Here is a 23,426-nt window from a genome sequence, read left to right on the forward strand (position 1 = left end):
GGCATGTCATTCCTGACTTGTGTCCATCATCCCCACTTGCGACAGTCATTCTCACCAGCACCTCGTACTGCTATTTTACGTCTGTCATTGAGATCTTGTTTCCAACATTCCTGCCTCGGGTATTTCAGTCCCAGCTCGTGCCTGGCATGTCACCCTTTTCTCTGGTATTTCTATATCACGTCTGGTATTCCCACCTTTAGTTGGTCATTCCTGTATCATGATTGTCATTCTTGCCCTTTGTCGTTTTCTCTCACCTTGTGCCGGCCATTACCACCTTCTGTCTGTCATTCTATTGTATAGTTAGTGCATTACGTAGCCCGATAAAGCACTCAAGGCCTTTGAAAATAGGTAGAACTATACTTTGTAAAACTGAAAGGGATAAGAGAGCGGTCTGTGATGTGGCCTGTATGGATCTTCTCAATGCCCTGGATCAGGACCAGAGTTGCGCTTTTGTCTTTTTTTGTTGCTAAATGAATTTAAGGTGAAATGATGGAAGGCTGGTGTGCTGAAGGATGTGAGATGCTGTCATGCAGGCAGTCACCACCAGAAGCAGTGATTCATGAGGCCTGTGAGCCATCATGCAAGAGGTCTTGCAGACAAATGCATACCTGGTGATAGCTCACTCGAGGGCTAGTGGTGCAAATCTGTTTTGCAACATTTTCTATCCCAATGTTATTTTATGTTGTGTTATGTTATATTATATTACGTCATGTTACCTTAAAAAAGTGTCTCTGACTGTCAGAAGTCTGCGGATTCGGTGTAACCACCTCGGGGCTACAGACGCTGACTAATAAAGCCTTCGAACTCGAAGAGGGAAACGAAAAGCACATTTACTGTCAGGCTGTTCGGAGTATGCTAAACGCTGATTTTCGACACTCTATATTGAATGGCCTTCTTATCACCTGGTTCATTGCACTGTGGCAATTGGTTCTCAGACTTCTGTGTACTCCAGCCTCCAAGCTGTGTAATTTGGGACTCCAATTTGATGAATCGCTATCTTTTCTGCTTTTAACTTAGGCGGGGGCCAGTTGAATCTCGTGAAATTTCACACATTTTACCTTACAACTGTAAAGCAAAATGCCCGAGATTACACCATTGTGCCATGCTGCACCTACAACATTTTGTTTGAGTAAATATTCCATTGCAGAAGCACGAGGTTAGCAAGGCAACTCAATACGAGTGGCTAATGTTTACATCACAACCAATTTTGTGCTACCTTCTAACACAAATTGCATCCTCACAGTCGCATCCATTTCGGATGTGAGATGCTAGACTGGCATTTAACAAGATTTTGTTAGGTTGAAAACAAAAACTAGCATTGGCATAGCCAATAGGTCTCGCTTTTGGGACCTTATAAGTATTTAGGTATGCTGCACAATATCCTTGGTGCAACAACAGCGACTGTTGCATGGCTAGGCGAGACCTATTGGCTATGCCAATGCTTGTTGAGTGTGAGGCCTGCTCTGTGTAGTTTATCTAGTACTTGTGTAAACATGTCATTGTGTTTTTTATGTCCTTTCCGTGTATAAGAATGTCGTCCTGGAAACACAACGTGCCAGGGACATCTTTCAAAATGTGTTGCATGATCCTCTGGAAGGCAGCAGCGGCTGATGCCAACCCTAAAGAAATGCACAAATACTGATATGCACCCAAGGGCATGATGAAAGAAGTGAGGTGGCGAGACTCTGGGTGCAGTTCTACTTGGTGGTACGCCGAGGATAAATCGAGGACACTGAAATAACTGGCGTCCTTGATTAAAGTCAGGATTTCGTGGATCCTCGGAAGCGGGTGTCTGTCCACCCAAATGTTCTTATTTAAGTCTCTGAGATCAATGCATAGCCTAACCTCTTTGCTAGCATGTTTAGTGGTAATGACAATGGGAGCCAACCAGTGAGAACTTTCAGTGGGTTCAATAATACCCAATTCTAACAACCGATTCAACTCCTTTTGAAGGGGAACTTGCATGAGGTGTGGGATAGGTCTGACCTTCTGTACTACAGCTTTAGCCTAATCCTTGAGTTTGATGTGGTGTTGGAAATCCTTGAGTAACCCTAAAGTGTCTGTAAAAACTTGGTCGACAAGTAGTACCTGGTCAGGGCTGTTATGGTCCAATTTGATGCCAAGCTCTTTTTGATGTCTCCATCTTAACAGATTGGAGCCCTTTTCAGTAATATAGACCTTCCCCCACAGTATTCCTTCCCCTGAAACTGAACAGCATGGTAGTCATCCCCACCAAAGGGATAGGGTCACCATTGTATCCCCCTTTGCTTGATGTCTGCCTATTGAAGGGTCCCTAACCTAGTGGGAAACAATTCTTTAAATACTTTACCTTCCAGCAATGAGTAGGGGGAACAAGAATCCGCAAAAACTCTGACTTGTTTACTATCTAAGGTTATACAACATTCCGGGAAGCTAACGGTTTCATCCTTGTTTTCGAGTTGGAAAATCAATTTAGTTTCTACCTAAGTACTGGGCTCTATCATGGAGACAGTTTTCTCGCGTGTGTCGTGGCAAACTCTAGCTAGGTGTCCCCTACGCCCACATTTATGGCAAGTTAAGTTTTTTGCTGGGCAAGAAGGATTGTTTGCCAAGTGCATTAAGTTACCGCACCTGTAACATTTGGTCTTAGTGCTAGCTTAACTAGGATATTTGAACTTACTATCCTTGTCAGGCTTTTGTAAACCTTTATTCTCTTGTTTGGAAATGGCATTAACATCAGAGGGAGAATCAGTATTCGCTTTCATTTCCTTAATGCATTCCGCAGTATATTCTATACTTAATGCTAACTCCACAGCTTGTTTGAGATCAGGGTTGCCAGCTAGTAACTTCTCTTGTATTTTGGGATTGTTAGTGCATCTCACTAGCTGGTCCCTGATCAAGGTGTCAGTAAGGTTTTCAAATTCACAGGTGTTAGACAACCCTTTCAATACAGCAATTTAAGATCTAGTCTTTTCGTTCTTACCTTGCACTCTAGAAAATAATTTGTCTTTCTAAGACCAGGTTAATAGCTTGACCAAAATGTTTCTCCAACTTATTCATGGCAGCTAAGTACACATTAAAATCACCTTCCCCCTCCTCAGTTTGTTGCTCAGGATCATTCAAATTGTTAAAGATCTTCCGACCCTCTATGCATGTTGTTTTCTGAAATTAGAAAATGTAATCACCCCCCCCTATGACTATATAGGTAGGACTCAAACAAGTCTTTCCAATCCTTCCAAGGAATATTGGGTTCCCCAACATCATTTAGTAATGGGGGTGGCAATGACATGTTAAAAGCAGCCATAATACACAAAATAGTACCCTTAAGTAGGAGAAAACACTGTGAGCTGTGACAAGAACGAGAAATTACAATATACTAATTAACAAGCTTGCAAGATGAAAGGCAGACTGTGACCATCAGCGGGACAAGTAATGCATGGAATGTTAATTCGTATAATGAAATACAACTAAATTGTCAGGCAGCGTAAAACACGAAGCACGCCTCTTACCCCCAGAAATTGAAGTAATTTGAGAGGCCAGCTGTGCCTGTCAGTGAAACGAGGCAGTGGGAAAGGCAACTTGAAGGCAACTCGCAGACCACATAGGATGCGTAATCTGTAGGAATAGAACCAGAGGCTGGAAACGTAGGTGCACGAACAGCTTCCACCTCACGTCAGGCAGAACTTGACAAAACGCTCACTGAGGAAGAGCGAGCCTCATTTCAGGCAATTTAAAGGATCCGGGAAGCGAAGAGTGACGGCGGGAGCAGCGACGACATGGCAGCCACACCTCACGTCAGGCAGTAAGCGGGAGAACTTGACGAATGCTCACTGAGGAAGAGTACCCCTCACGTCAGGCAATTTAGAGGATCCGGGAGGCGAAGAATGACAGCGGGAGCAGAGACGGCATGGCAGCCACACCTCACATCAGGCAGTAGGCAAGAATAGAATTGTTGCAGATGGAAATAGTAGGCGGGAGCGGAAGGGAAACTCGGCCCCACCTCCCGTCAGGCAGGAACCAGGAGGAGAAGTTGCTCCACACACCGCCTCACAAGAGCTGGAAAGAGCTCTCACCGGTCGCTCCACTACCTCACAGCAAGTGTTACTTACAGCCGTCAACACCTTCCGGAGGACCACCGCAGGGAGAGCCGAACGAGAGCTGGCACTCTAGAGGAAGGAACTGGGACGAAAGGTCGTTCCACACACCGCCTCACAGGAGCATAAAAGGACACTTGCAGGTGCTCCACAACGCTGCCTCACAGAAACTCTCACAGCCGCCAGCGCCTTCTGGAGTAACAGAGCAAGGAAAGTGAGGTCGGGCAGTCTAGAGTTAGAATGGGCACTCTAGAGCTCCGTGCGGCATGTGGGGAGTCACTGTGAAGGAATATGGCAATATCATCTCTCACAGCCCAGGAGACGTGAACCGAAAGCCCAATGGATATAAGGCAATCAAAGTCACTCAGGATAACTTCTGACATAAGGTGAGAGCATGCAATGGTACGAACAGGCAGTAAGGAATGTAACTAACTATCTCTCACGTAAGAGTCACTGCTACTGGAGTACAGCTGTAGGCAGTTGTGGAATGTTTGTGCAACAGCTCGGGGAACATACCAATAGAGGGAAAAGGGAGGGGGAAGCCAAGATAGGACTGAGCCAAGGAACATTACAACAAGTATTCTTCAGGTGTCTCATCTGGAGTGTAAGTATGAAACAATTATGTACATGCATCCGCAGGTAGGAATTTAATCCATGAATAGAATACCACTGTCCTGAATGCCTCGGGTGCCTCCATCACAAAGGTAAACGTCCCCCCTACTGAAGTGAGGCCATAATCTGCTAATTTCATAGTAAATGCATGTCTGCAATTCTCTGAAATGTTTAGAGCACCTTCCTTCTCAGCTTCCTCGGCACCAGCACCACTCGTACCAGCGTCTCCGATATTAGGCATCATGAGAGGAAGTATTAAGAGAAAGGAATAAGGATTTGCACAGTATGGGGAACTATAATCCTTCAAGCGTGATTAAACCTACAGACAATACATAGGATATACCTACTCAGATGCGGTGGATTTCCCTTCCCATTCCAGATGTCTCTGGTGTAATATGAGTAAAGGTCTCTGAGAAAGCACAACTGAACTACTCACATGTGGCCGTTAATTAAAAACCAAACCAACGTTGACGGCGCCATGTCATGTAGTTCCTAAAAATACATAGAATCTGCGCGTTTAGACAACATAAACTACGGGACTGGTGTCCAGACTGATGCCAGACACCCCCAAAGGATATGTTAGCCTGTAGACAAGCTAGCTCACAGAGCCACTATAAGCCCCTAATCTTGCCAAGGGGCGAATAGTTTCTGGCAACTATAGAACATGACAACCCTTGATTTTTTTTTCAGGGAGATTGGAAACAGTACAGTACTTTTCAGTCAGTCAATCGTACTCACTTAGTCTAAGAGATACACAGAATAAATGATGGGGACATTTTCAATAAGCATTTATTGAACTAGCGTCATTCTAGTATAAAACATATGTGCTGCGACAACCATTAGACCGAAACAGATGTATAATATTACAAGCACCAACAGATTAAATGAAAGGTAGAATTTTACCATGGTGCTAAAACTGAATATATGCAGGCATATAGATACATGACTGTAATCAAGCATACTCCTACAATGCAACCCTACCTAATTGTACCTAGCATGTATATGGGTGTAGAGCCAAGAATCCCCTAGAAAAAAGCCAACCCCATTACCTGACTGGAGAGAACGAAGGACCCCGTCTTGATCTCGAGTTGGACACCTCGCAAGGGATGTAAAACCACTGCGTGGTGTAGCTTCTGCAGGCCATGACCTCCACATCTAGTGTTGGCGTTGAAGCTTCTCCTCTGCCTCTCTAGTGTTGGTATGACTCTTTTATACCATAAAGATAGCCTCTGGGTTCCTTACACAATCAATATGTTGTGAGTACGATTATGAAAATAAGCATAGAACAATACCTGCAATTCTGAAATGCAATTCTTTTGCTCTAGGATGAAGAGGAACATGACTTTTACACAGAGCATGTTCATGCTGTTATGTACATCATATGCAGGGACTTTTCTAAGAACCCTGATAATAAATGAGGCCAGTTTCCAAGAAACCAATCAACATTTATTCTGCACATAACTGGGTAAAAAGTCAGTGCTCGAATCCCTATGCAGAGCAAGGTAGGACACATGTAGGTAAAAGGTCGTGTAGCTACCTAGACACATTGGGGTACAACACATCCTCTGAGATAGTGAGGAAGAGAAAAGGCTTCGAGGCATTGCCCATATTTAGATCTGGCTGTGAATCTATGCATTAAATCAAACAAGAGGAGCTAAAGAGGGAAGACGTGCCAGAACACCCTCCAATCAACTATAGTTTCAACACAAAAGTACTGGCACCCAGTAGCAAACATTTATTTTTAATCTGGGATGGGTGGAGGGAGAATGCTTTGTCAAAGACCTCCAACACTCATTATATTGTATAGTATCAACCCATCCAGTATGCTACAATATTAAAAATTATGTAGGTCAACAGAGAAAGGGGAAACAAAGGAAGTGTGAGGTCAGTCCACAAATTAATTAACTCTACACACACCCTCAGTCATGAAAAAAAGAGGTGAAAAAATGTGTAAAGAAAGAGAAAGTACCTCACGTGCGCACCACCAGAGGAGCTACTGGTTGGTTCTCACCAGCTTGCCCACGTCTATTTCATCATTGGTAACTTTCTCTTAAGAAAAGTGTGCAGTGTCCAGTGAGAAAAAAACACATAACACAAAACGGTGTAGTGTGAAAACAAAAACACACAAACTGTGCGAACAAAGACAATAATAAGGGGGATATTAGACTCTCAAATATTTGTTTATTCTGGTTAGGAGTCTATCCCGCTGTTTAAAAACACAGCATGTTGCATACCTTAGTAATGACGGCTAACATGTTTCATTGCCAATTATTTTGTGGCAAATTCATCAGGGCAAGAAGGGGTCAAAGATCACCTTCTCTGGACACACACCTTTAAAAAAGGACTGACACACACAAAGAAACAACATACAGCGTGATTAGTTCATCGGGAGATATATTCACAGTGCATCCCAAAGACAGTTAGGATTATTAACTCAGATCCATTACCTAGTTGGAGCTATGGGCCCACATACCAGCCACCAACCAGTCGCAGGGGCGTTCTAACGTCTTTACTATCGCCTTCCTGCTCTGCAAAGCACGACCGTTGCTAGTGCCTGCGTCTGTGAAAAAAGTATATTAATTATATACACCTGACAGGGCGCAGTCCGTGGTAACCCTATCATCACATACCACCTTGTGATGCAAAAAGAATCCACCTGTATAAAGATTCAAATCAACACAGGGACCACTACAAGGGGGACACCTAACCCGCCCCTATAGCCTCCATCAGTCAAAGCTAGACCACTCCTGATCTTTATCATAGCCCGATCAGTATGCGTAGAGCTTAGGTAACTGACAATGTATCCAAACCGTGTAGAAGATGCTTTCATTAATGGCTCCTGAGGCTCTCACGTGTGCTTCACCCGACGGGTTGGGAGCTCCACTCGACCACACACCCTTGCGGCAATTCACCCACTTATGTGCCTGCAGGGGACCGAATTAGTCACTTAATATTCTTATGCCCCAAGACTAACTTAAAAACACTTATCCAGCTCGTACCACACTCGTAATCAGCTCAAGATCTACAAACCGAGACCACCGTGCATCGCTCGATATGTAGGCAGCAGCCTCTCCGCGTCTCCTACGCCACCTGCTTACCGTGTAACTTTACACCCGGGCGGTAACTCAGCACCGGGACGAGTTACAGCCCGCCTGCGTCTGTGTTCAAATAGTCACTCGCCCCATCTCGCGAGACTCCGTAGTTCTTAGTCTCGTATCTAGATGGTATTGGGGAATGCGGCGGCCATCTTAGAACTATGTTAGGTCCTGTTTGAATCTAGTATAGACCCTGATTAAAGAGGTTGTTCCCAGCTATAGGAGGGACATCGAGAATGCACAATTTGACCTTCCAACTCACCCTTCTTGCCCTGATGAATTTGCCACAAAATAATTGGCAATGAAACATGTTGGCCGTCATTACTAAGGTATGCAACATGCTGTGTTTTTAAACAGCGGGATAGACTCCTAACCAGAATAAACAAATATTTGAGAGTCTAATATCCCCCTTATTATTGTCTTTGTTCGCACAGTTTGTGTGTTTTTGTTTTCACACTACACCGTTTTGTGTTGTGTTTTTTTCTCACTGGACACTGCACACTTTTCTTAAGAGAAAGTTACCAATGATGAAATAGACGTAGGCAAGCTCGTGAGAACCAACCAGTAGCTCCTCTGGTGGTGCGCACGTGAGGTACTTTCTCTTCCTTTACACATTTTTTCACCTCTTTTTTTTATGACTGAGGGTGTGTGTAGAGTTAATTAATTTGTGGACTGACCTCACACTTCCTTTGTTTCCCCTGTCTCTGTTGACCTACATAATTTTTAATATTGTAGCATACTGGATGGGTTGATACTATACAATATAATGAGTGTTGGAGGTCTTTGACAAAGCATTCTCCCTCCACCCATCCCAGATTAAAAATAAATGTTTGCTACTGGGTGCCAGTACTTTTGTGTTGAAACTGTGAATCTATGCAGACAACTACGCAGCAGTAACATGGTTTCAGCACGGTCTACAGGTTGTTCCTAGCTTTGAGGCAGCAGCACTCCTCTGCAGATCCTCGCCGCACCATGCTCAACTCAAGCCTAGTTGAAGCCTGCCTTCTTTCTCTAACTGAAATAGCGCTCCAGCTTATGGGTACAGAGTCTGCATCTCTCAATTTTTAAATATCAACCAACAACGTTATGGTATGGGTTCCCTCTTCACATTAATTTTCTGGGAAGGCTTCCCTTGGTCTCTAACCAGAATGCTCTACGAGGTCCACTGTCTAAATAAATCCAGCTCGGTGCAGTCGCTGGTACCTCCTCTGAGAGTAAAACTCCCCATCCCCCCCCCCCCCCCCCCCCCCCCCTCAGGACCTGGACACAAAGGCGGCAGGACAGGAAGAAAAAAAAGTGGGCGTTGAGGCCTTGTTTCTCTGTGGGCCGGAGCTGTCTTCCTTCTTCCACTCTCTGTTTAACACACACAGGTTTTCATGATCACCCAAAGATAATCGTCACAACAGGTGCATTAAAAGTAAAAAAAGAAATAATCCTCTGTTGTGTGCTTTAATGTTGACAGTAGTTATTGTAAAACATAGACCTATAGTATTCAAGAACATCTGTCTTCATTAGTTAAGAAAAATCCAAAGGCCCCGCTTGCCACAGGTCAGTTGACTTTAAAAGGGGAGGATGGCAGCCTTCAACAATGGGTACAGCTACTGCATCCCACAAAGTCTACAACTACTGCCATGACCCAGGACATGGATGCCGGAAGGGTTAGAGTTGCGAAACCAATTGGGGGTCACACTCTCTGGGTACTCAGAGGGTGATGTCCCTGAGGACGGGCAGAATTGCAGTTTGACTGGTCCTTTGAGATTAGAGGGGTTCAGTGCCCCATAACCTGTGACTAAATGAGGAGTCATCCAGTGGAAACACTATCATATCCATTCATTAACTGATTGAAAGTTGCCAGACATCAAAACTAAATATCGCTACTCTTTGAAGAGAGCTATAGTGTCATCAATGTATATATGTGAACCTGCATCTGGAAAAAGTCCAAGTAGTTGTCAAAAGAGGGCTGGGGACAGCAGATCCTTGAGGGTCACAACACATTAACCTGTCTAAAGAGGATTTAAATGTGGGAATTGCCGCCCACTGGCACTATTAAGACAGAAATAATGTCGCTAGTACCAAATTGCCTGATGACATAAACGTAAACTCTTAGGGAACACTTCTGTGAACTGTGTATGATATTTGCGGTAGAATGAAGAGATGGATAGACCTGCATATTAGAGGGAGTGGAAAGAGGTGAGGGCTGCAGTTAAGTAATCTTTTAGACTGTTGCACTTGTTTCATGAGGCATGTTCTTTTGCGATTACCATAGCCTTTATTTTACATGTGCTGAAAAGTATATTTAGCTTTGCTTTATTAATAAGGTCCTTTGAGGTGCTTCTGCATTGCCCAATTTATTTAAAGTGTATCTGATTTGCATTCAAAATATCAGAAATCTTAAGTAATATGTTATAAAAAAAGAATGAAAAAATGTTTGATCCGCAAAGAGAATTAGATTGTGCCAACTTAGGTTTGGCATTCAATATTTACATTGTGGTAAATGTGGTAAATAATAGTCCTATTTTTATTCCAGGGAAGCATGCCATCGAGACATTGTAAATCTTCAAGTGGAGATGATAAAACAATTCCACATGCAATTGGTATGTTTAACTATTAAATACTGCCATAGGCTCTAAAAAAGAATGGCTACGTTATTTGCTATCTAATGCCTAGGTACTTAAACTAAGTTTCTACGTTTCTATATTTTTTCTAACTTCTTATTTAACTGATTATTTCCCCTCTCCAGTAATTGTGGACAGCTTAAAATGGCACATCTTTGTTGTATCCATAATATTTATAGTTTGAATATTTGTTAAAGACTAGTCCATCTATGAAACTGTTTGATTTGAACTATGCACCTATTAAAGCCAGTTGCTACTATGACACTAAACACCAGAGCATGGCCAACTGGTTTAAGATGGTGGCCCCAGTTTGAGCGAGATCTGTCCCAGCGCCACTAACATCTGACAAGATCCAAACTTTCATCAGGCGCTGAAAATCAGGGATACATGGAGAGAGATGTGGAGAATCAGCAGCTTTTGTGTCTGGCCTGACAAGCTGCATGCTCACCCCAGGATCGCCCCATGAGCCGGTCAGGTGAGCACCACGAGGGAGAAGTTGTGCTTCGTGTACGAGTGCCGCCTGGCATTGTGGGCGAGTCTGGCGATCCCCTCGACCCTCTTTGCTGTGGCGCTGGAGTGGCAGCTCTTCCATGAAACTCCCTGAGGTTCTGCAGGACAAGCCTCCTCACAGGGGAGCTGTGGATCAGCTGCTGGGGGCAGCTGTGCTCAGCTGCTGGGGGCAGCTGTGCTCAGCTGCTGGGGGCAGCTGGGCTCAGCGCGGCAACCTAGGCATTACAGACCCTGACATCAGGCCTGTAGGTTGAGTGCAGTGCAGCTGCGTTGCAGGAGAGGACCCAAAAGAGGCTTGGAAGTGCTGCTATCGACCCATGGCAGGGAACCTGGAGCAGAACTGTAGAGAAACCTGCATGCACCAAGATAAGTACTTCCAGACCCCAAAATCCTAAACTACGCCAGACCGACAGCAGGGATGAGTGATAGTGCTCTCCACAAGACATAAGCCCCTTGGTGCTGTGGCTTCGCTAGGGGACAGGCTGCAGCTACAAAGGGGCATTGGTGACTTAGGAACTACTCTTTGACATTGGGGCGTACACTGCAAGTGAGACACTTTAATAACTCTTTCAGTACTTCCTTTTGACACAAAAGGGAGGGACAGTGATGCATCTTTAGTTGGCTGCTCCTGCTAATACTGGCCACTCTAGTTATCTTCTAGAGCAGGTGGTAATCAGGCCAAATCACAAGAGACCACTGCATAAAGGACAGGAATAGGCTGCACAAACACACCAACCTCAACTGACTTGCATCGATAGCCTGGCACCCTGTCCCAGGGACACAAATGTTATTAACATTTAAACTCCAAGCTCTCCAAAATCAAATTCAGGTTCGTAATGTATGTAGATTTCCAATGTCTTTTATTCAGACATTACATTTCATATGTTCCTTTGTACACGATTCTTAACAAAATATAACCTGTTCATGCCACAGCTTCATGCCAACGCGTGTTTTGTCTGTTTCTATAAGACAGGACTTCATCAGGGCTGAAACAAATGTGACAATAGCGTCAGGAATGAGGGGATTCTGAATAGGCCCATTCACCCTCTTTAGTGTCGTGCGTTTCAGAGAAAAAGAAGGTGCAAGCTTATAATGAGTTAGTCTTCATGTAAAGACAAGAGAGATCATATATAATAAAACTGCCACCTGAAGAGAACAATACCTAATGTAACAGAAGACCCAACTCAAAATTGAGACCGAACCTGTGCCAAGAAACATCAGAAAAGGGGAAGAAAGAGAGAAAGAAAAGACAGACAGTGTGTCACCCCATGTGTGTTCCAAATCAACCCGAACAGTACATTGTGCCTCCTAAGACCAGAAGAACTGGGCAAATAAAAAAACGCGGTTCACCTTAATCGTCACAAATATTAACACAAGATAGAGGGCCGTTGTAATCCCCATCCTAACTAGTGCCAGAGGAAATGGGCACTATATATCGTCCTACTTACCACAATTTAAGAATTCCATCCACACGGTGTAATAATGGAAAAATGTAACGAACATCCTTAATCTGAAATGTAAGTTCAATCAGTAGTCGCCCATAAAAGCTACACGTGTAAGGAGGACATCATTACGATACTTGCAGAGCGTCCCTAAGTGTGCATTGTCCTAAGTGCGCCATATAAATGCATGTAGAAAAAAGTCTTGCACGCAAGGCAGGGAAAGTACTCTACAAACTCAAATCGTAGACTGACCAAAGCTACGAAGCTCCTATAAATTAAGAGCAAAAAGGACTACAATGAGGAACGGAGTCTATAATAAGCTGTATACGCTTACCTAGAACGGCATCTAAAGCGCTCGTGTCCGCTAGAAGAATACATGACACAGAACCGAAGTTTAGAAAAGCCCACATTTCAGGAATCATGTACCTGATAGATTATAGATTGTCACTTGCAAAACGTGCGATAAATAAATCGCTTGTGTGCAAGAAAATACTTGAAATTACAATACCTCGAAAAACTGGATAAAACCATATCCCATTAGTCATCTATTTATAGCATATGAAGTAAGCAGATACCAAGAAGTCCCCCCAAATTGGAACAGCTCCCGTGTCTTACAGGTCGGTCGAGTAGTCCAACCAGGTATCAATCTTGGCATTCAGCGTAAGCGCCATCTTGAACTCTCTATATATAGTACTGAAACCGAAAACTAACCCGAAACGTATGGACCGAAATAGCCGCCATCTTTGAGTGTATAATCCAACAGAGCCTGTAGTCAAACTAAAGAAGCCCACACCACAAGACATAAAGGATGACTTCTCACAAAATTCACCGGGGACGTAAGGCTATGCGCCGCCATCTTAGAATATTAAGAAACCTAATTCGAAATACGTAATTGGCCCGGTCTCACGTCAGATAAGTTGCTGAATACTCCTCAGTGTACAGGAGAATAATGTTCTTATAAACGCATAAAACAATCCTTCATAATCATAACAATTTACGGACAACGGAAGTAAATCTAAATTAAAAGTCAAATCGAATGCGTGTTATCAAACTTCACTCCTTGGTATCAAGCTATATAATTAGGTAATTTAAAAGATTCACAACAGCGACCCTTGTCAGATATGGGGTCCGTTTAGACATAGATGGTATATGAATAAGCATATCTATGCTGCCCTTATCTTGACAACAACAACTAATAAATTCAAACTGGTTCGTAAAACCAATTATACAAAATAAATAGACTCCATTCATGGTCACCTAATGAAAACGAAAACATGAAAATACACGTCTATCCAAATTCAAACAAAATATTTCAAATGGGGAAAGAGTGTATTCAAATTGCTCCAATCCTTCAACATCAGAGTCATAATGACTCCTATTTCTAGTATCAATGGAGGCTGCGCATACACAAAGTTTATTCATAAGTGCTTTGTTAGTCAGTAGGGTGAAGGTGAGAAGGAGACAGGAAAGTCACCTCGACTATATATGGAGATGCAACAAGAACACAGTCAATACATCATATTTGTATACATGTGGAAACAGTACTTTGTTATACTGCAGTAATAGACAATGATCCTAAAACTCTATAACAATCTGAATATATGTGAATCTTTTTGCTATAGCTACACAATCACTAGTACAGTTCACAGTCAAATCATAACTACTGTGGAATAAATTCATCACCATTTTACAAATCAGTGGAAAGAACATATTAATCTCCTACATGGACGTTTAAATCATAGGTGCCTGTAACATTCTGCATATAAATGCGTGATCTTGCTGTAATATTAGATATTGGTACGGATAGTAAAGTTTGGACTAATATTATAGGAAAATTCCTTCAATTCTATACACAATCTACACACTGAACAGTTGCCACATTTTTGTGAACCGTTGTTACGGGCTGTAAGCCAGTCCTGTGGTTTTTCATGTGATTGGTAACTAGGACTGATCAGTCCACCCAGTGTTTTCCCTCTATGAAATGTAATACTGGGATTTCTGGGAATAAATGGTGGCAATGCTGCTATCACCCCTGAATAGATGCCAATGTCTCTTCATTATTTTACTTACGTTGGAATGGAATGGATGGAATTCTTAAATTGTGGTAAGTAGGACGATATATATTGCCCATTTCCTCTGGCACTAGATAGCGACCTAGAGACATTATCTTTCCAGTTTGTCTTTAGGTGTACTATCTATACAGTCCAGAGTGGGATTACAATGGCCCTCTATCTTGTGTTAATATTTGTGACGATTAGGTTGAGACGCCTTTTTTGATTTGGCCAATTCTTCTGGTCTTAGGAGACAGAATGTACTGTTCGGGTTGATTTGGAACACACGTGTGGTGACACACTGTCTTTTCTTTTTCTCTTTCTTCCCCTTTTCTGATGTTTCTTGGCACATGTTCGGTCTCAATATTGAATTGGGTCTTCAGTTACATTAGGTATTGTTCTCTTCAGGTGGCAGTTTTATTATATATGATCTCTCTTGTCTTTACATGAAGACTAACTCATTATAAGCTTGCACCTTCTTTTTCTCTGAAATGCATGACACTAAGAGGGTGAATGGACCTATTCAGAATCCCCTCATTCCTGACGTTATTGTCACATTTGTTTCAGCCCTGATGAAGTCCTGTCTTATAGAAATGGGCGAAGCACGTGTTGGCATGAAGTTGTGGCATGAAGCTGTTATATTTTGTTAAGAATCGTGTACACAGGAACTGTAAGAAAGAATATGAAATTTAATGTCTGAATAAAAGACATTGGAAATCTACATATATTACGGACCTGAATTTGATTTTGGAGTGCTTGGAGCTTAAACGTAAATTGTGAGGAAAATACTTTTGTCTACTTTGCTACTGAGGAAGATTTGCTGGCTCTACCTCCTCCTTAAGCACCCTATGTAGATGTGTATTTTCAGTTGAGGACATTTGAAGACCATATTGGTGTGTGCGCCACTTTTCTAAGTCACCATCATTTTTGCAACACAAATGTAATTAGTGGCTTGCTACATAGACTCTTAAGTGACACCAAAACTAGGCTGGACTAAACCGTGCAGCCACTCTGGACTCGCCCACAAAGTATTGAAATTAAGGAGACAATTTGCTAGAGATATCTAACCGCAGAACCTTACTTTTGAATTTCCCAGCTGGATTTGGAAGATTTTTCTTTGAGCAATACCCTTGCGTGCCGTTAAGTGGCATTGGTTGGCCCTGTGTGACGTCATCTGTGTCATCTTTGCCATTGTGACGTCCACCTCACCTCGCTGACGTCGGCTCTTTTCTTTCTGCGCCAACCAGCGCCTATGCATGAAGAGTTACCCACTGTCACTTTCTAAAAGGCTTTTTGGGTTTTTTCGAAGGTTTTATTGCACGTTTTTTGATGTGTAGGTTTTTCCAACATATCAAAGAAGAGTTCTGTATTCAAACCATGCGGCGCCTGCCACTATGCCATGTCATTGACGGATCCAGACCGGATTGGTCTTTGGTACCTGGAGTGCGACCTTGACTCAAAGTCATGCTCTGACTGCCGGGCCATAGCTCCGAAAGCTTTGAGGGAGCATTCCCTAAAGCTGCTTGTGGCCTGGTCCTCTGCACCGCATCGTTAGCCCCGAAGGTCTGGGTCCTGGGTGAGAGGAAGGTCTGGGCACCGCTCCGTGAGTCGTAAGCACTTGTCCTCCCACTCGAAGTTGTTGGGTATGTCAGGTAAGAGGCATAAGAAACAGAAGCGACGGAGGAGCCTCAGTGCTCCAGCCCTCATTCTGGGGAACCTGTGCCTGGGTCTGCTCCCTGCTCCGTACTTCCCAACTTTCCTGAGAGCCGAAGCAACCCCCGCCCAGCCCAAATAATTTTATGATGCCAGGTACCTCATTTTAGGGTGGCCTGACACTCCGGGCGTGTCTTCAGGACCTGGAGGCTCAAAGGGGGCACCATTGGGTTCCACGCCAGCGGCTCCGGTGCCAATGATCCCCAACTATGGATCCAGGCTGATGCCGTTTGTGCCAGTGCGACCTTTTCCAGCGCCAGTCCCTGCTCCGAGAGTCCCGGTGGAATCAGCCCCATTCTAATCCCCGATGAGCCGGATCGGCACCTACCAACTCAGATAGCACACTTTGGTCCTAGGTCGGTTCCTCAGCCTTATTTTGAAGGACTAACAATGGAAGAAGATTGGGAGGGGTCGCTGGACCCTTTACAAAACCAGCCTGGACACGAAATGGACAGGTATGTAGAATTGGGTGAGGCCTGTGGGGTGGATACCGCTCCAGATTCTGGCCTGCTTTCTCCCCACACTGTGGCTATGGAGGAGGGAGCTTCATATGCTATGGTGGTTAGAAGGGCAGCTGAGGTCCTGGACCTTCAGCTCCCTTCGGTGAAAGTCAAGATTAACATCTTGACGGAGGTCTTGCAGCTGGGTGTCTCCTCCTCGGGACCACTCCTGCCATTCAACGTGGCCTTGACTAATGTTCTTCTAGGAACCTAGTAGAAGCCCACCACAGAAGCTCCTGTGAATAGAACAGTTGCCCGCTACCATCGCCCTGCACCAGGCCACCCAAATTTCCTCACCAACCACCCTACTCCAGAGAGCATGGTGGTCCAAACCTCTACCTCACAAGGTGAATTCCCTTCTCCAGCCCCGGACAGGGAATCCAAGAGACTGGATAGTTTAGGAACAAAATCTTTTCTTCCGACAGCTTTGCATTGGGGTCAATAAACACAGAACACATATTGGGCCGTTCTTTCCACTCCCTGTGGGAAATGGTTGTGCAAGTGCTGCCGAAGATCCCAGAGAAGGCCATCCTCTCCCAAGTGGTTTCAGACAAGAGGAATGCGAGAAAGTTCGCAATTTGTTGTAGGCTTGGCACGACCGACTCGCTGGGCAGAGTAATGTCCTGGACGGTGGCTGTTCGACACCATGCCTGGCTTAGAACTTCTGTCTTTTCTGGTAATGTCCAGGATTACCTCCTGGACATGCCCCGTTGATGGCCCCAGTCTCTTCTGAGACAAAGCAGACATGGCCCTAGAGCACTTTAAGGACTCACAGGATATGGCCACGTCCTTGGGCCTCTCAGTGGCCACACGCCCCATCTGCTTTTAGCCCCGTGCCAGTCATACCTCAGCCACACTGACCTGACCTCTGGCTGCTCGACCCACAGTGTCAGATCGAGCCACGCCCACAGCTGCGCAGAGGTTGCTGAACATGCACAGCCTTGTGCCAGTCATACCCCAGCCAAAAGGCTGTGCAAGTTCAGCAACCTCTGCGCAGCCATGTGCATGGCTCGTCCCGACCCTGTGGGTCGAGCAGCCATAGATCAGGTCAGTCCACCTCCCCCTTCCTTTCTCCCTTGGTCTCCAAAACCACCTAATCAGCCTTTCAAGATCATGGGCAGCCAGTTGGTGGCAAGATCAATCAATCGCCTCCATCACCGGCAAAACATCGCATCGGACAGGTGGGTTCTTCAGATAGTCCGAAGGGGCTACTCCCTTTCCTTTGAGACTACCCCTCCCTCCATGCCTCCAGCTTAAGACCAGCTGAGGGAGGATCACCTGGCTATGCTTCAGGAGGAAGTTATGATTCTGTTGACCAAGGGAGCATAGAGAGGGTTCCGGAGCCAGAAGCAGGCTGTAGTTGCTATTCCCGCTACTTTCTTGTCCTGAAGAAGGACTTAGGCCTGTTCCCTGGCCTAGATCTGTGAGCCCTTAACTACATCCTCAAAAAGAGAAAGTTCAAGATGCTAACTCTAGCTAAGGTCGTGTTTGCCCTGGATCCAGGAGACCGGACAGTAGCGTTGAACTTGCAGGATGCCTATTTTCACCTTTTCGTCTTGCCTGCCCATCGGCGCTACCTGTGGTTTACAGTAGGCCATAAGCACTTTGTTTAGCATGCTTCCCATTGATATTATCAGCACTCCTCTGGTGTTCGCCAAGGTGATGGCTCATCTTCGCAAATCAGGGGAGGCAGTCTTGCCCTTTCTCTACGGCTGGCTGTTGAAGGCGAGTTTGCCCCAGGCTGTCGTATCCCATCTCCAGACTACAGCAAACTTTATGCACTCACCAGGGGTTCTCTATCTACGTGCCGAAGTTACACCTAACTCCCTCTCAAACGCTCCTTTTCATCGGGCTGTTCTGAATATGATGCAGTTTCGGGCCCATCCTCCCGAACTACGAGTCCAGGATATTCAAGTTACAATACTGATGTCTCAGCCTCTGTTCAGGATTTTGGGGAGAATGATTCTGAGGCTGCTGGGACTTACGGCCTCCTGCATCCTGCTAGTGACACATGCCAGATGGCATATACAGGCTCTGCAGTGGGACTTGGAGTTCCAGTGGACACCACATCAGGAGAATCTCTCCAACATGGTCCAGTTCTCTGAGAGAACTGCACAGAAGCTGCAGTGGTGGCTAACAGACTGCAAATGGGTCAGAGGCAGACACCTCTCTCTCCCCCAACCAGACCACACAGTAGTGACAGATATGTCACTCCTTGGATGGGTCGGGCCCTCTGTGAGAGTTGGAGATCAGAGGACTCTGGTCTTCGGAGGAATACAGACTCCACATCAACTTGCTGGAGTTCCGAGCGATTCGTTTGGCATTGAAAGCCTTCTTCCTTCAATCAAGGGAAAGCTTTTTCAAGTGTTCAGCAGTGGGGAGAGCCTTGGTTAGATCGGTTTGTCTCCTCCAAGACCGTACAATGTCAGCAGTTTTGTACACTGGAGTTTCCAAGGTGGCTATCGCTCTGCGATGCTTTTTGTCTCAAGTGAAGCTCGAGTATGCCTTCCCGCCAATACCACTCCTGTCCAGAGTGCTCACGAAGATCAGGTCTAACTGGGGCCCCAAGTCATTCTTGTGGCTCCAGACTGAGGATGGAGAGTCTGGTATCCCATATTTCTCCAACTGAGCATCGATCCTCTGATCAGAATCTTCTGTTGCAGCAGCAGGGGAGGGTCCTCCACCCGAAACTGTCACCTCTATACCTTCTTGCATGCAGATTGAGTGCTGGCTGGTGACAGTATTCGTTCTTCCTCCCGAAGTGTGTAATGTTATTTTGGCAGCCGGGCCCCCCTCTACCAAGACTGTGCACGCCTGCCGGTGGCACAAATTTGTAAAATATTGTACAGAAAGATCTATTGATCCTCTTCCTGCTTCCCTTTCTCAAGTCCTTCTCTTTATTTTGACTCTTGCCCAGCAAGGATCTGCTCTGGGCACTCTCAAAGGGTACCTTTCAGCCCGTCTGTCTTCTTGAGGCTGCAAAGTCAACCCTCTTTATTTAAATCCCCTATTGTCCATAGATTTCTTAAGGTGCTTTAACCTGCCCCTTTAATCTTGCCTCAGTGGGACCTTAATTTGGTTCTCACCTTCCTGATGTGTGCTTTGTTCGAACCTCTGCACAACTGCCCCCTCCATCTGCTTACCATCAAAACAGCCTTTTTATTGGCCCAAACTTCTGCCAGGAGGGTGAGCAAATTGTAGGCTCTGACATCTATGCCTCCTTACCTGACCATCTTCCCTGATAAGTTGGTGCTTCACAATAGGGCCTCTTGCCGAACGTAGTGACACCATTCCACCTGGGGCAGTCTGTCACCCTGCCCTATTTCTACACTCCTTCTCACCCTTCTAAAGAAGAGGAGCGACTACACTGTCTGAATCCGAAGAGTGTTGTTCTACCTTGACCACACAAAATAGTTCCGGGTGGATGACCAACTCTTCGCTGGGTACGTGGGAATAAAGAAGGGTTGTACAGTGCAGAAATGGGTTGTCCTTTGCATTAAAATCTGCTATGCTCTGGCCAAAAAGCAGCCTCCTAAATGCTTCAGGGCTCATTCTACCAGAGCTAAGGCTGCCGCCAGGGCATTGAAACGTGGAGTTTGTCATCGACATTTGTCAGGCAGCAACGTGCACAACACTGCACACGTTCCCCAAACACTACTGCCTGGACAGTCAAGTCCACAAGACGGCCTTTTTGGCCACACTGTCCTCAAGACTTCCTGGTCTAAACTTGTCTGCAGTCCCTTGGGGTGTATGGTCTTGCTTGGGTATCTATTCAAAGGTAAGGAATCTGTGGCTAGATGTCTCTATCAGATTACTTGCCTTCGGTAACGCTTTATCTGGTAGAGACCTGATCTAGCCGCAGATTCTTTACTGACCCACCCATCCTTCCCGCACTGCAGACAGGTTTTTAGGGTCAGGGCTGCTCCTTTTCAGGGTCAGAGGTCAAAACACACCAATATCCGTGCACATCATGGTTCCGTGCTTCTGACGTGGAAAATTGGGAAAGTTACTAACATCAGCGCACCAAGGTGGCGCCTATGTAGGTGACGCGGACGTCACAATGGTGGAGACTACGACAATGACATCACACGGAGCCGACCAACATCACGGACCGGTGTGCAAGGGTATTGCTCGAAGAAAAATCTTCCAGGTCCAGTTTGATTCCTAGAAAATTCAAAGGTAAGGTATCTGCGGCTAGATCATGTCTCTACCAGATAAGGCTTTATCGAAGGTAGGTAACTTGTCCATCTAGACATTATCTCAGAGGCAGGCATTTCTAATAGAGTGCATTTGATCTGAGCCTATTGCTTGAGGATTAGAGAAAACTTAAGGGAAGGGTCACCCAGGGGGAGAATTCAGTGTGGTTGTTGCAGCCATAAATAGCAGACCACCAGCAGTATGTGCAGGATCTCGCAAACCATATTTGTTTCCTGGAGGGTAGGGCGGAGGATTGAGATCCACAGGGTGTGAACAAGCAGCATGGTGTACTTTATTTAAAATTGAATAGGTGCATCAGTAGTGCCCCAAGTCTTGCTTCTTTTTCCATCAAAGGGGCTCATCGGGTCTCAGATTGTATCCCTCGTAAATATTTATTATCTAAGCTGCTGCAATTGGGACCATGATGCCACTCCAAGCAGTTAGGAAGACTGGGCGGTGCACTTTACAATGAATGACAAGCTTTTGATCTCATTTCCCCCACTATACTACTACAGTGCAACACCACAGACCTTTTTTTTTTTCTGGGTTGAAATAGAAACTCGAAGACATGGGTCTCAAATACACCCTGCTTCTCCCAGTCAAACTCAAGAACGTGACCCACCACCAGGACCGCCTTCTTCATAGACCCGGAGGCTGATTGGTACTGGGTGAAACAGTGTGGCTGTTCAACCCAGGTGGGACTCCGCAATGGTGTGGTGGGGGCAGCGTGGGTCCTGGTACAGACAGAGGCAGCAGACCGGATGGTAGAATAGCTCTGTGGATCGACTCTAAATCCTGAGCAGTCTGAGGGAGCGCACCCCTCCGTGCTGAAAGCGGCGGTGTCACTACGTGGAGATACAACATATTTTGCTTCAAACCTTTCTGACAGCAATGATGAAGGTGGGGGCCTTGCTTTCTTCCAGTGACAATAATGACAAGCAACCTAAAGTAACGCCACAATCAGCAGACAATTTGGTGCACAAGAAAAAGGAGGTTTTCTTGTTAGAGGCTTGTTTGTGTGTACCTTGCTTCCTTTCTCTTGATCTGCATCACAGATTTTACTCCACAAGCGATAGACATTTGTTGGGGGACATTAACTGTTGTGACAGAGATGCATGGATGTGACCAGCGTTGTTGGGTGGGACACATGTTGTTCTAATTCAAAGACACAAGCCCCTTCCTATGGCTGTGTAATATTCTATTAGATCATGCGCTGTTTCCCTTGACATATGTACGCATCCAGTGTTGGCATGAAGTTCTTCACTATACATAGTGAGGCACACTCTACACCCCGCCAGACACGCACTTATTTCTGTTCGTTCAGATCATTTGTCTGTGTTTATTCAGGTCCAGCCCTGGGCACTGTTTCACTGTTTGGCTAGTTGTTAATTTGCATTTTTCCACTTTTTCCACAGTGTTTCACACTACCAGGGCATTTACAGACGTTCTCTTTTTAATAGATGCATTGAGGGCAGACCCAAGGTCCTGAAGATGATGCACGTCAGGTAGTCTTCCACTTCCTTTGTAGCCCCCTCCATTCATGACCCTACACAATATGTATGCCTTTTTCATGTGGAATGTCGGAGGGCTAAGATAGATAGCTGAAAATAAATTGCACTTAAGGAATCCCAATGTTCACATTGCAGTTTTGCAGGAGCTGAAGGTCATAGGCTCCACCATCTGTGAAAAGACCTCTTGTTTTACAATACCTATCCAACTTACACCAGTAGTGGCCTGATACTGTGCTTCTCATTAGAAGCACGGTAAATTGATACAGAAGCAAGTTATATGTTTGTGACTGATTTTGTAGTAGGGGATCTGTGTATAATCATGTGAATAGTCCCGCCCATGTGCGTGGACCCCGGATCACTTCAATAGATATAGTCTCTTAAGTTGTCTTCTTCTGCAGTCCTGCATAGATACTTAAGAGATGATAAAAGACAATAATGCAGCCTGAAAACACTAGGCTATTCTGGCCATTACTTCATCCTGAAGTGAAAAGGATAGCCAGGTAAAAGTTGAATTTAACTATTTTACTAAGTTTCACACATAGAGAAACTTCCCTTCACAAGAATCCCTTTTTCATGATAGAGATGAAGGGTTGGACAGACAAGCCCCAAAGGGTGCCATTATATGTCTGTAAATGGATACCGTGCCTTTAAGAATCCTTCCAGAGACCCTCGGTATCCCATGATGCACAGCCAAAGGCCACTTACTTTCAGTTCTTTTTTCCGGCTCCTGCTAGCAGGACCCTGGAGCAGTTAGCTCTTCCTTTTTTTGGTATTTCATTCACTTTTAGTGATTAATTCTGGATTTTTGCAGTTTCACTCGACGTCTTTGGCCTTTGTCTACATTCTGCTGTGGTTTTTTGGCAGTATTTCTGCAGTTTTCTTGTCAAAATGCCATCTCTTTTTAGCAAGTGCCCTGACTGCAGTAGGACAAAAGGCCAAGTTTGGAGCTCACAGAGTTTTTCTGTGTTTGCCTGTGCCTTATGTATTGACACCTGTCTTCTCTGTGAAATCTTTTCCAGGAGCACCCTGCGGACAGGGAGAAGATTCAGCTCCCTGGGTTGGAGCGGGAAAGACAGAAGGCATCTTCTTCAGCCTCTGGGAAAGGAG

At 45.1% G+C, this 23,426-nt stretch overlaps 1 protein-coding gene across 3 annotated transcripts in view; it reads left to right on the forward strand.

Moving 5' to 3' along the window:
- Positions 1-23,426, forward strand: part of NEDD1 (NEDD1 gamma-tubulin ring complex targeting factor) — a 307,814-nt gene that overhangs the window by 267,985 nt on the left and 16,403 nt on the right. For 2 of the 3 annotated variants that reach the window (XM_085653831.1, XM_085653832.1), the window contains exon 14: positions 10,308-10,374. In XM_085653831.1, the coding sequence (XP_085509957.1) occupies positions 10,308-10,374 (67 nt within the window). Of the gene's footprint in view, positions 1-10,307; positions 10,375-22,268; positions 22,314-23,426 lie in introns of all 3 variants that reach the window. The other variant, XM_085653833.1, reaches the window with a different exon arrangement.

The sequence above is a fragment of the Triturus cristatus genome, chromosome 4_1 (assembly GCF_964204655.1).
Source record: "Triturus cristatus chromosome 4_1, aTriCri1.1, whole genome shotgun sequence".
NCBI lineage: Eukaryota > Metazoa > Chordata > Amphibia > Caudata > Salamandridae > Triturus > Triturus cristatus.